The 12,336-nt window shown below is 42.7% G+C and overlaps 1 protein-coding gene across 1 annotated transcript; it reads left to right on the forward strand.

Annotated features, from left to right (window-relative positions):
• The first annotated feature begins 929 nt into the window (after window positions 1–929).
• On the forward strand, window positions 930–10,821 carry SUMO2 (small ubiquitin like modifier 2). Its single transcript, XM_005297470.5, has 4 exons — window positions 930–1,236; window positions 3,250–3,381; window positions 8,491–8,562; window positions 10,183–10,821. Exons 1-4 carry the CDS (start codon window positions 1,216–1,218, stop codon window positions 10,243–10,245), a joined length of 288 nt encoding a protein of 95 aa, XP_005297527.1. The 5' UTR covers window positions 930–1,215; the 3' UTR covers window positions 10,246–10,821.
• The last annotated feature ends 1,515 nt before the right edge of the window (window positions 10,822–12,336 follow it).

The following is a 12,336-nucleotide window of genomic DNA, read 5'->3' on the forward strand; positions in this document are numbered from 1 at the left end:
ATAGCATTACAACCACGAAGTGGCGTACAAGGCCTGGTCTACATTAGAATTTACATCGGTATAGCTATGTCTCTTAGGGGTGTGAAAAATCCACACCTCTTGAGAAATGTAGCTATACCAACCTAACCCTGGCTGTAGCCAGCACCAGTTCAATGGAAGAATTATTCTGTTAAGTGTTAATGGCTCTTGAGGAGGAGGACTACAGCGGGTGCAGTTGTAGTGTTTTAGTGTAGACAAGGCCTAAGTGAGAGTTATATGGAAGAGGCACAAGGGGGTGGCTGGGGGCAGCAATGATGGGTGGGTGTGTGGGTGTGTGGGTGTGTGTGTGTGTGTGAGATCTCTAAAGGCCAGGGACTGTGTGGTGCTCCACATGTGGGTACAGGGTGGCATATAGAAAATGTATGTAAGGGTGTACATACCTATGTATGGGGATGCAGGTGTACCTAAGGGGCATAGTGGTCCGAGGATGGCTTTACAAGGGGGCAGACAGAGGACTGTGTAGCAAAGATGGGGGAGGGTGGAGGAGAATTGAGAGCCTACACGGTGCTGTGCAAAGGGGCCTGAATAAGGGGGTATGGGACACATAGAAGTGTATGAGGGCCACAGTAGAAATGGGGATAGGAGGCCGGCTAGGGATACAGTTGAAGCAGGGGCTGTGTGTGGGCCCAGAAGGGGAAGTCTATGAGGGGAGTGTGGTGACCCTTGGAGTGACTTGTGTCAGGTGTGGGGCCCCCTTGGCACATATCTAGGGGAGTTCAGGGGGCCCACCTAGGTCCAGACATGCACAGTGCCCAAGGCTGAAGAAGGCTGCTATGGGAGGGTGGAGGGATGTGTGGTGGGGCACCTGGGCAAATGGAGGCCGTAGCAGCAGACCGGCGGCCATTTTGAGAGGACAATACACTCCGCACGGGCACGGCACAGCCCATTGCGCCCGGCGGGGCGGGGGACGCGCACGCAGGGCTGGGAGATGCCCGTGCGCGCGCACGCTCCTTCTCTCGGCCGTGTTATGTAACGGATCAGCGCGCTCCCGGCGGCCGGACCCAATGAAGCCTGGGCTGGGGGGCGGCGCGGGGGCGCGCACGCAGGGTAAAGCGCGGTCCCGCGGCAGTGCGTGCGCGCTCACCCTAGCCTCCCCCTCTCTCTCTCTTCGCCTCGCTCGGTCTTTCTCCCCCCTTTGTGAAGCGCTCGGAGCGGCCCGGACCCTGCTGCCTTGCCATGGCCGACGAAAAGCCCAAGGTGAGGGAGGAACCCCCGGGCGGGGGCAAGGAGAGGCCGGGCCCGGCCCCGGCCTGGCGCGGGAGCAGCCCCGACTCTGCCGCGCCGGCTCTGCGCGCCATTTTCCTCCCCCCTCCGCAGCAGGCCCGGCCGCCGTCGCGCTCCGTTCTCCAGCCCTCGCAGGGCCGCCCGCCCCGGCCCCGCTGTTTCTCCCGGTGGAGGACCTGGCTCCGTTCCAGGCGGATCCCTGGGGGCCGTAGCGGGGCGAACCGGAGCTGTGCTTCCTCCCCTGCCCCGGGAGGCAGGCCCAAGCGCGGCTGCGGCCCCCACCTCCCCGAGGGGCTGGATCCCCACCCCCCGCCCATGTGGGCCCGGGCCTGGCTTTGCAGGGGGAGAAGGGCTGCAGCATCCCTCACCTACCCTGAGCTGAGGCAGTTCCCAGCCCTCCCCCTCTGATAGCGGGGCAGCTCAGCCCGGCCCTGGCCTCCCCTGGGGAGGAGGGACCCTGAAATAGCGCGACGGTCCCAGCCTTGCTCTTTTGTGCCTCCTGCTGCCCAGCGCCCCCTGCCCTGGGCGGGTCTCTTGAGGCTCTGAGCGGCCTGGCGGGGGGGGATGGGAGCAGCATGGAGCAGCCTGTGAGTCCCTGCTGCTGCTGGGTTTTCATTTTAAATGGAGTTTGAAGGCGCCAAAAGCCTCTCCCATTTAAAGGACCCATCCTCCCTCCCTCCCCTCCGGGGCTCCGACTGTGGCTCTTCCTAGGCAGCAGGCGGTGGTTCTCTCTCCCTGCCACCCCCACCCCTTTTGCTGGAGTATCTGTCACATGTAGACCTGGCCCCCTGTTTGCACATTGTTGTCTTCTGAAATCTTATGTGAGGCTGGGATTGAAAGGACTTGGTCCAATAGTGTGGTATGAGGTGAAGCTGGAACACAGCTCAGTGTCTCAGGTATCGCCTTTTTATTAAAGGCAAAGTCCTCAAAGAGCTGTCTATAGCCAAAGGACAGATGCTTCGTTTGAACTGACTAGTGTTGTGTTGTTATTACACTGGGTAGCTTTTTATCTTCGGCATTAAAGAGCGCCCCTCCCATTCCGCCCCCAAATTATTTGGAAATAAGGCATACATTTTTAACTGAGAGTAATTAACCATTGGAACAAATTCCCAAGGGTCATGGTGGAGTCTCCATCATTGACAAATTGTTAACTCAAGATTGGGTGTTTTTTCTAAAAGATAAGCTCTAGCAATTATTTTGGGGGAATTCTATGGCCTGTGGAGGCCAAACTAGATGATCATAATGGACCCCTCTGGCCTTTAGAATCTATCAATGTATGAAAATAAAAACCCTAAAGTAGTTTTTGCATTAGATGTGTGTAATATGTTTTTATTGAAGTGGAAGGTTTAAATTGTTTATTTCGACTTGTTTAAAAAAGGGTAAAGCTGCTAGTTTCAGGACTTAATCACTTTAAAGGACTCTCATGGAAGTCTAACAAGATGCAAGGTCTGACTTGTTTCCTTTTGAGAGCTGTGGTATTGAAGTTAAACTTAAACTTTCCTGTAATCTGTAAATTGCAGAAATAGCTTCACTGGCTTAGTTGAAATAAAGTGAGAGAGAGATTTTATAGGATATTTGAGATTACAATCCTAAATGTAAATTTAGTTTTCTTTAAAAGGACAAAATGTACTATTGTATATGAGCATGTGACAACAATATTCTTATTTCTTTAGCTTTGAATAATTTTTACAGTTAAACAGCTAGTATGTGTCTGTCTTCCTTTCAGGTTTATCTCTTTCATCACCATTGTTTGTACTAATTAATTTCAGTAGCCCTTGACAGAACTTGTTAATTTCAATACTGTTGAGTTTTTGCTTTTCCAAATTAGGAAGAGTTTCACACTAGGAAAATTGAAAAACACTAACATTATTTCATAAGTCAAAGTGTAAAGCTTGTAGAGGCCTGTTGCCACATGGTAAAATGTTAACTTATTTCATACTTTTTTTTTAAATCATACCTCTCCTTTCTTTCTTTTCTCCTCAACAGGAAGGAGTGAAGACTGAAAACAATGACCACATTAATCTGAAGGTGGCAGGGCAAGATGGGTCTGTGGTTCAGTTTAAGATTAAGAGGCACACACCACTTAGTAAACTAATGAAAGCCTATTGTGAACGACAGGTGAGGCACTTGTGTGAACACTAAAGGAAGCAATGCCTATAAGAGGGGTCATCTTCATTAAGGTGGATGAGAACAGTAAATGTCTTATCACAGTATTGCATATTTAACAAAACTCATCATGTTGCAGAATATGTACTGCTTCAAGGGTCTTTTGCTAAATAGACTGGGAGAACATTTTCAAGAAATGGATAAATAAAGTTAAATTATTATCTTTGTAAAGTCTCCTTTACAGCCCCCTCCTGTTGGAAGGCAGCTTTAATATTGCTATCTCCCAAAACATGGAGAGGGTGTGGTAGAAGGAAGTGTGGCTAGGCAGTTGAACAGTAATAATGGTACCTTTATAACAGTTGTTTGTTTGTTCTTGATCTTATCTCAGACTTCTGATTTATGGCCTTAGTTTTACTGTACTGAGATAGAAAGTGACAATGGCTGGTCATAGATTTCTTTGAAATGTAAAATTGTATGGGGGTGGGCTGAGAGTGATCATGAAGTCCACATTTTCTGTTTCATTTTCTCTAGTGCAGTGGTTCTCAAACTTTTTTTTTTGTGTGGACCACTTGAAAATTGCTGAGGGTTTCAGCGGACCACTTAATGATCTTTCCAAATGTTGTTTGTACCGTTAGCTAACCTTTGTAAAGCGCTTTGGATAAAAGCGTTATATTAAAAAAACCCTTAATAAACATTTTTTGTTCTACAAATAAAAGCACACAACTCATATTTTAATATCAGTAGTCTTACCTTTCTAATGCGATGGATGTGCCCTTTCTCCCCTGCCGCGGCAGCCCCTGAGCTGGGGCTGGGAAAGAGGAGGAGTCTCTCCCCAGCAGCTGCAGCCCTGGAGCTGGGGAAAGTCACCTCTTTCTCTGGTCGCCACAGCCCTGCACGTTCCAAATTCCCCTCACCCCACTTCCCCCTCTTGCCTACCTGCTATTCCACCCCAAGGCCACCACCTCACCTTGCATGTGCATCTTCTCCAGGATCCAGGCACCTAATTAGTGGCGCTATGCCTGCATGGCTCCACTAATTAGGTGGGTGGCCCTTCATTCTTTCATGTACTGCCGCCCAGGCACGCACCTTAGAGGGAACTATCCACGGACCACCTGACTGGAGTTCATGGATCACTGTTTGAGAACCTCTGCTCTAGTGGATTAGTTGTCTAGTGGATTAAGTAACTCATCTGAGTAAACAAGTCTTCTGATATCATGCAAACAACTGAGCCTTCCTCTAACTTGCAAATATTGGAAGAAAGGAGTTTTCAAACAGTGGTTGCAGAAATAAGAATGACACCAGAGAAGCTATTTTTTTTGATGAGTTGAATGCCTAGAGCTTGAAAGATCATCTTATTTTAGGAAGTCCCTTCTCTAAAAGGCTTGTTTTCAACATTAAGTTAATCTGTACACACAAGCTGTACTGCTTTAACAATATTGGTATAGTTAAAACACCTTTATACCTCTATAACTCTCTGCACATTGCGTGTTGTGCCAGTATAACTATTTCAGTAAAAATCAGACTCCTGCCCGAAATAGATACATTGATACAAGCACTGTTTAGGCCAGACCTAAAACTAGCAATTCTGTCATTCTCATGCTGAGATGGGATTATTTCAGGGGATTTATACAATAAGATCAAATGAAAGCTATTGTTTTATTTAAATTATTCTGCTCTAGTTGTATGATTTCAATGTATAACATATGATCAAAGGTGCTTATAATGTACTTTTCTCTATGTCTGGATTTGAGCTACTCTTGGGAGCCTCAGGAAACCTAGGTATTATGCAGGAGGAGTTCATCAGACTTGCTTAATGGTGAGAGTGGATTTGGTTTGAGTGACAACTACACTTGACAGTCAGAATCAGAGATTATTTTGAATGATGAATACTTTCACTTAGGAATACTACTGCACTATAAGCACCCTGTCTTAGTATGTAAGGGAAGGAGTGCCGTCCCTACACCTTCCTTACCCCGCTAGGTGTTATGAGGATAAATTAGTGAATGGTTGAGTCTGTCTTTTTTTTTCCTAGCCCTGTCAATGGCTTATTGTTATCTTAGGTAAGTTATCTGACCTCAGTTTTCCCCATTGTAAAATATGGATATCACCTCCTTCATGGTGTGTTGTGAGGTATATCAAACTGCTATAAAATGGGTTGAGAATTCTGGATAAAAGGTAATATTAAATATGTCTAGAAAGTATCATTCATACCCAAATTAGTCAGTATAAAATGCTTGCTGAGTTTATATTTCTTTAATTTAAAATTCATGCAAGAAACTCTGGCTTTCCCATAGAAAAAAAATCCATCAGAATACTACAAATATAGGGCTGGAAGGAACCTTAAGTTGTTATCTAGCCCATCCCTCACTCTGAGGCAGGATGAGTACTAGGATTTAGGCAATTTTTGCAATGAGCAGAAACCAGATTTTGAATAAACTAACATCCAAAATCCTGTTAAAGTAGGAAATGAGATATGCAACTATTTTAAAAGGTTCACAAGTCAAGGGCAATGATTTTCAAACTTGAAGGCCTAAAAATAAATACCCATTTAAATATTTAAGCATCTAAACAGGTGGGCAGATTTTTCATAGGTGCTTTCATAGATCCCACAACTTACATCTGAAGTCATTGAGGACTGTGAATGCTTAGCACTTCTAAAAATCAAAACTTACGTGCCTATCTGTAGACTCCCAAACTTGAAAATTTTGGCTAAGAAACATAAAGTTGAAGCAAAAAAACTCATGCATATTGAGGAGACACAAAAACTAGTCAATGCAGAGGACTAGATAACTTTAAAGAGTAGAAGTCATGTAGTGTATATAATAGTCTTCAGATATAGGTTCAGAAGATCAAGACTATTGAGGATCATTGTTTCTGGGAAGAATGTATTACTGGAAATTGTTCCAATATATTGAAGTGCAGAAAAATCCATATCTTTGTGAGATTGTAGTTCTCAAATGTGCACTTTTCTGTTAAGTCTCACTTGGGACCTGTACAAAATTGCCAAGAACCACTACAAAATAACTTAACATTTTCAGAATGCAACATATAAGATCCACAACATCAGAGAAAGTAGTATGTTATTTTTCTCTTGGGGGGAGCCCCCAGATTCCACATCTTGTTAGTCATTCCCCTCAAATACTCTATTTTAGTAACTAGACGAGGCCAGCAACATCAGTTGCTTCATCCCAAGGGCTGAATAAGCTGCCTATATGCAGCACTCTGTCCTTTGACAGTGGAGCTTGAACCAAATTCCTTTGGGCAGCAGAGGGTTCTGGAGCCACTTTGCTGTTTGGTCAGCCACAGGCTTATATCTTAAATTTAGATGAGCTTATGGATGAACAATACCAGAATCTGAAGACTTATTTCAGTCCTTCAAGATGAGATGTTGCCCTAGTGGGGAGATTCCTTCATTGTGAACTATAGCTGGTAAGATTTTACTAATCTGAATATTCTTGCTAAAACATCTTTCCTGGCAACACAATCCCCCCCATAACAAGTGATTAATATAACAGATTTCTGTTTCCATTCTATATCTGTTCCAGGGCTAACTGAGGACTTAATTCATCAGGGCTGTCAGTCCAGCACCTTCCACCACATTAACCTCACTTGAAAAACAAATTATCTTGATGAATGTCTAGGACTCCTACAGGAAAACTAGACAGTATATATTAAATGGAGGACAGAACTGGAAGGCAGAGACAACAGAGCTCTGCCATTGACTGTATCCTTTCCTCACTCATTTGGGCTATGTTTGCTCTAGACAGACACAGTGGACACTGACAGAAGGAGTTATAGGTTATTGTAGGAACACCAATTCCCCAAACAATGTTGGCTATACCAACAGAAGCCCTCTTCTCTTGGCATAGTTGCATCTTCACAAGGAGTTATAGCTATGCTGACAAGTTGCTCGGAGGTGTGTTTTTTTTCACACCCTGACCGACATAGTCATGCTGCTGTAAGTTTTAAATGAAGACCAACCCTTAATCTTTCCCTATGTGTAGAATGGGGATAGACCAGCTGAAGGGTGCTATTAAGTTTAGTTTGTAAAGCTCTTTGAAAACAAAGTGCAGAGTGGTGATTACTACTTAGACTGAAAACAAACTAGCTATCAACCCACATGAGAATGAGAGTATTTTGGGGGATGGAAAGGGTTACCAAATGATTTTAGTGAGAGTGATAATAGAAATTTCTTAATTAAAATTATCTTATCTGGGTAGTCTCCCTCTGAAGGTAGATGACTTCCTTAAAACCTAACTTCATTTGTTCTCTGAAATGGTTCATTCTGCTGGTTTCTTATCTTGTGTGTGTTCTAAATAATCCAGTATCAGGGGGGTAGCAGTGTTAGTCTGAATCTGTAAAAAGCAACAGAGGGTCCTGTGGCACCTTTAAGACTAACAGAAGTATTGGGAGCATAAACTTTCCTGGGTAAGAACCTCACTTCTTGCATCTGAAGAAGGGAGGTTCTTACCCACGAAAGCTTATGCTCCCAATACTTCTGTTAGTCTTAAAGGTGCCACAGGACCCTCTGTTGCTTTTTACTAAATAATCCAGGTTCTGTAATTTCATCTCATGTGTCCCTTAAATTCAATAAGGAGGTTAGACGTGATATCGGCATTAGATGCTGGAAGTTTAAATTAATTCAAAAAGTAACTATTCAGGATTAATCAGCTACTTATTGAGTCACTTCAGACTAACAGATTGATGTGGGCTTTCCATGAGGAGAAGCAAAGGAGTCCTATAATGTTGCTGCTTTTAGAGAAGGTGAAATCGAGCTGTGCTAACATTTGAGCAGGGATGTTATTCCCCTTGTGACACTTGCCACCCAAAGTGCTATTCCTAACTTTCCTCCAACTGAATTATTTAAAATTCTTGTGTAAAAAGAAAAAAAAAAGAAAAAAATTTTTTTTCAGTGGCTTCTGGCCTTCAGGACTTGATTTGGGATTTCTAGTACACTTTATTTAATGTCTAGTTGGTAGGGACAATGATGCATCTTTTAGAAATTAAACATGTTGCAATTTGTCATTCAAAGCAGGGCATAATCAAAACATAGCTCCAGTTACAAGTCAAAGTGAGGACTGAACAGTGTTTTAACATGTCACTTATTTCTCTTTGTGCCAGGGTTTGTCAATGAGGCAAATCAGATTCCGGTTCGATGGGCAGCCAATCAATGAAACAGATACACCTGCACAGGTAAAAATTATGTTTAAAGCTTGCTGCAGGAGTTAATAGTTGTGTATAACACTATTGCTACAGAGAAACAGCTATGTAACTATTAAGGCTTAAGTAATATACCAATGGTCAAGATCTAACTTCAGACTTTTACAGTAACTAGTTCAGAACTGTTGGGAATAGAATAACACTATATTCTGCATCTAGAATATTAGACTGATACCATCACAGTGCCAGATAAGTTGATTTACAGCTTCTACTGATGCTAAGTCCTGTAAGGATATTACTTTATGGATTACAGTGATTGTGGTGGATTAATAGTCCTGGCAGGTAGGTATTGGAGTTCTCCTTCAAATAATAATTTTAGTGTTTGTTAGCATATTGACAGGCCTGGCAGGTGACAGTTCTGTATTGTAGAACTGTATGCTGCAATGTGAAAATTATTGTCCAGTATCTCTAGTTTGTTCGTATCTCAGTAATATAAAGTTACCAAATGTTGTGCAGTTGGGCTGGTTGAAGTATGTAAGTTCAAAACAAAAATCAGACCCAATAATGTAGGATGTTGGTTCACTCTGGCAGTAATTGGTGGTGATGCCCAAGAATGTCTTTCGGGAGTGTTCTGCATAGTTGCATACAAGCAGTTACCCCTGAATTGCATGCTGTTTAAAGTTCATGCTTTCAGCATGCCATCTCATGGTAAATAAGGGACTTCACAATTTTGCCAATGTTGTCATAGAATTGTTGTTTCCAGACTTTTGCTTCAAAGAATATGCCACCCTATCTGTTTAACTTTAAACTTTTGGTTGAACCTGAAATGCTGAGAATTAAAATCCTATGCAGTTTGTAATCCTCTCCATGCATGCTATGTTAAAGCTAAATCAGTTTACTGAAAACAGCAAACACTGTGGACTTCTGATAGATGCAGAATCTGGCCCTTAGAACTACACTAGAAGTGCTGCAACAGCTCTGACGTACTGTAGTCCTGATCTCTTAGACTTGCTCGGACGGGCCTCTTTTGCAGTGTAAACATACCTGTAAGGGCCCCAGAGTGCCAGTTGCGAGACTTCTGTTATAGAAAAGACTGCTATAATAATATGGCCTGCAGTTCAGTACTCTGGTACTTGTTTGTTTACCATACAACATGTCTAGAAACAGTCTCTATCATCACATTCTTAGTGACCGGTATCCCATTTTCTTTTTTTGTTGTTACTTATTGGATGTAGGGGCTTTGGCCATAATTTGCTTTCTATAGTACTGTAGATTAAACCACTTAGATGCTGTGCATTTAAACAACCACAAAGTGGGACAGAGGTGGTGTTCTAAGGGAAATAGCGGGGATGAAGTGGTCTGATGGAGCAGGCAAGAAGATTAAGACGTAATGTCTGTGAGGCCCTTAGAGAGGAGCAGATCAGTATACTCGTGGATCTTACTTTATTTTAAATAGTCAATTATCCACCATTCTTTATATCGCTCTTTAAGTTTCACGTTCCCATGAAGCAGGGTGAATGCGTTAAATTGGGAATTTGTTCTGATTTTAAGTTGTGGTAAGAGGTATACGCGAAGATGTGAAACTAAGAACATTTCAGATATGTCTAATATTTCATCAGCTGAGTTGAAACCAGTTCTTTCTTTCTGATGCAGTTGGAAATGGAGGATGAAGATACAATTGATGTGTTCCAGCAGCAGACAGGAGGAGTCTACTAAAAAGAGAACCTGCTACTTTCCTCTCCAGAACTGTGCTCCCACAGACGACACCTTCACAATTAGAAAAATGAGACTTGGTTCAGCCACATCCTGACTACTGCAGTATAGTTTTTTCTCTTCTCTCTTTTTTTCCTCTTCCTTCTATTGTACATAAAGTAACTGGTGTATGTGCACAGACACAATGCATATTTTTTTTAACTAAATGGCCAATGGTATGTTTTGATCAACATGGAATGGAGACGGGGTGGGGAAAAAAAACTGGTTCTGTGAAAATACCCTTTTCTCCATCGTGGCATGCTCCTTCAACTTTTATCTTTATATTCCAGTAAGTTATTTTGCTCTCACTGTTGACAAACAAAAACATTGCATACTTTGTTTGATTGGATAATTTCAATGTTTTTCTTTTATCATTGTAAAACCAAGGACGATTTTATAACTTTTTTGTACGTAGCTGTTACATGTAGAGCAATCTCTGTCTAGGTAAGGGTAAATTACTCCAAAAAAACATTGATCCTAGATAGTTTTCCCTTCAAGTAAAGCGTCTTGTTGTTTAAATAAACTTCTTGTTTAAAATAATCAGTTTTCTTTATTTTTCTGCATAGTGATAATACTTAGCACTTGTAGCTTTTTATATTTCCACAACAATTTACAGACTTTAATCCTCAAACACCTACACCTGTATGGGTATGTCTACACTGCAGCTGGGAGCCAGCCTCCCAGCCCAGGTAGAAACTACTAGCTCAAGCCCCGCTCGCGTGAAATAGCAGCTTGGCTGTTGCAGCCCTGGCAGAGGCTCAGGCTAGCCACCAGAGCTCAGACTAAGGGGTCATCTTGAGACACAACATCCACACTGCTATTTTGAAGCGCCCAACTTGAGGTGTGCTAGTGCGAGTCTGTCTATCCACACTGTGAGGTTTGCTTCCAGCTGTAGCGCAGACATACCTTATGTGGTAAGCAAATAAGTATAGTCCCTGTTTTACAGATGGGGAAACTGAGATAGGAAGTGTGTTCAGTTTACATGAATTTGGATTAAGGGTGATACGTTTGGAATACCAAAGTGAGAATCCAAGAAGTATAGAAGAAGAACAGGAGTACTTGTGGCACCTTAGAGACTAACAAATCTCTAAGGTGCCACAAGTACTCCTGTTCTTCTTTTTGCGGATACAGACTAACACGGCTGCTACTCTGAAACCTGAAGTATAGAAGATAGATCAGAAACTTGATCTCTGTTCATGGGTGCATTCAGTTATTGTAAAGAAGGTTCCAAACCCTGCTTCGACACTATGCTGTGATACTGGGTGAAAGAGGAAAAGTTCAAGCCCCATTTAAGCACTCAGTCATATATCAAGGAGAATACAAAACATGAGGGTACAGTGGAGTGGGGCTGTAATCCAAGATTTAATGAAAGACCACTGAGATCTTATTACTTCCTCCCTTTACTGTCCGTATAGAATGTTCCTGTTTGGCTTTAGGTCTGTTCTACTTCACCAGGAATCTCCTAAGGCTTTCAGCTAGTCATAGGTACTTTATTCATAAAGGAAGTGGGAAGTAAAGCCCTGCTCCTTGATGACCAGCTTTTGCAAGAAGACAAATCGCCCCAAGAGTTGATTGTTGTGTGAGTGATCCCTTTGCCCGCTGCCCTAGCAAACAAAATAATTTCACTCACAATGATTCCATGTATGGTAGAATGAAATAGCCTCTACACTTTAGAAAAGTTAGTTGATTGAATGGTGTTTTCTCACATCCCTGGTAACACATTGTTACCCACCTTCATAAACATCTGGGAAGAATAAACTACTGAACATGCCTGTGCTTTGTGGTAATTTTCAAATAACTATTGGGAGTATTAGTCTCTGGTTGTAGGCCACTTCAGTTAATTTTAAGGAATCCCCAATCCTAGTAAGCAGAGTATCTCCTTCCTCAGCATGCACTTGTTCTGGACTGCACTTCTGATCTACACTGTCCTGTGGAGATTAATTGCTCTTTGCTGCACATATTTCTATATGTGGAGCCACAGGCAAAATTATTCCTTTAAAAAAAAAAAATAGATAGTTCAATGACTCTGTTTAGTCTTAGTTTCCTCCTCCAGAT

This window comes from Chrysemys picta, chromosome 12 (genome assembly GCF_011386835.1).
Source record: "Chrysemys picta bellii isolate R12L10 chromosome 12, ASM1138683v2, whole genome shotgun sequence".
Lineage (NCBI taxonomy): Eukaryota > Metazoa > Chordata > Testudines > Emydidae > Chrysemys > Chrysemys picta.

What these genes read in the sequence shown, in the direction of transcription:
- SUMO2 (XM_005297470.5), top strand. Translation starts at nt 1,216, where the DNA reads ATGGCCGACGAAAAGCCCAAG. An exon ending in AAGCCTATTGTGAACGACAG is followed by an intron (nt 3,382 to 8,490) that starts GTGAGGCACTTG and finishes TCTTTGTGCCAG; the next exon opens with GGTTTGTCAATGAGGCAAAT. An exon ending in AAACAGATACACCTGCACAG is followed by an intron (nt 8,563 to 10,182) that starts GTAAAAATTATG and finishes TTTCTGATGCAG; the next exon opens with TTGGAAATGGAGGATGAAGA.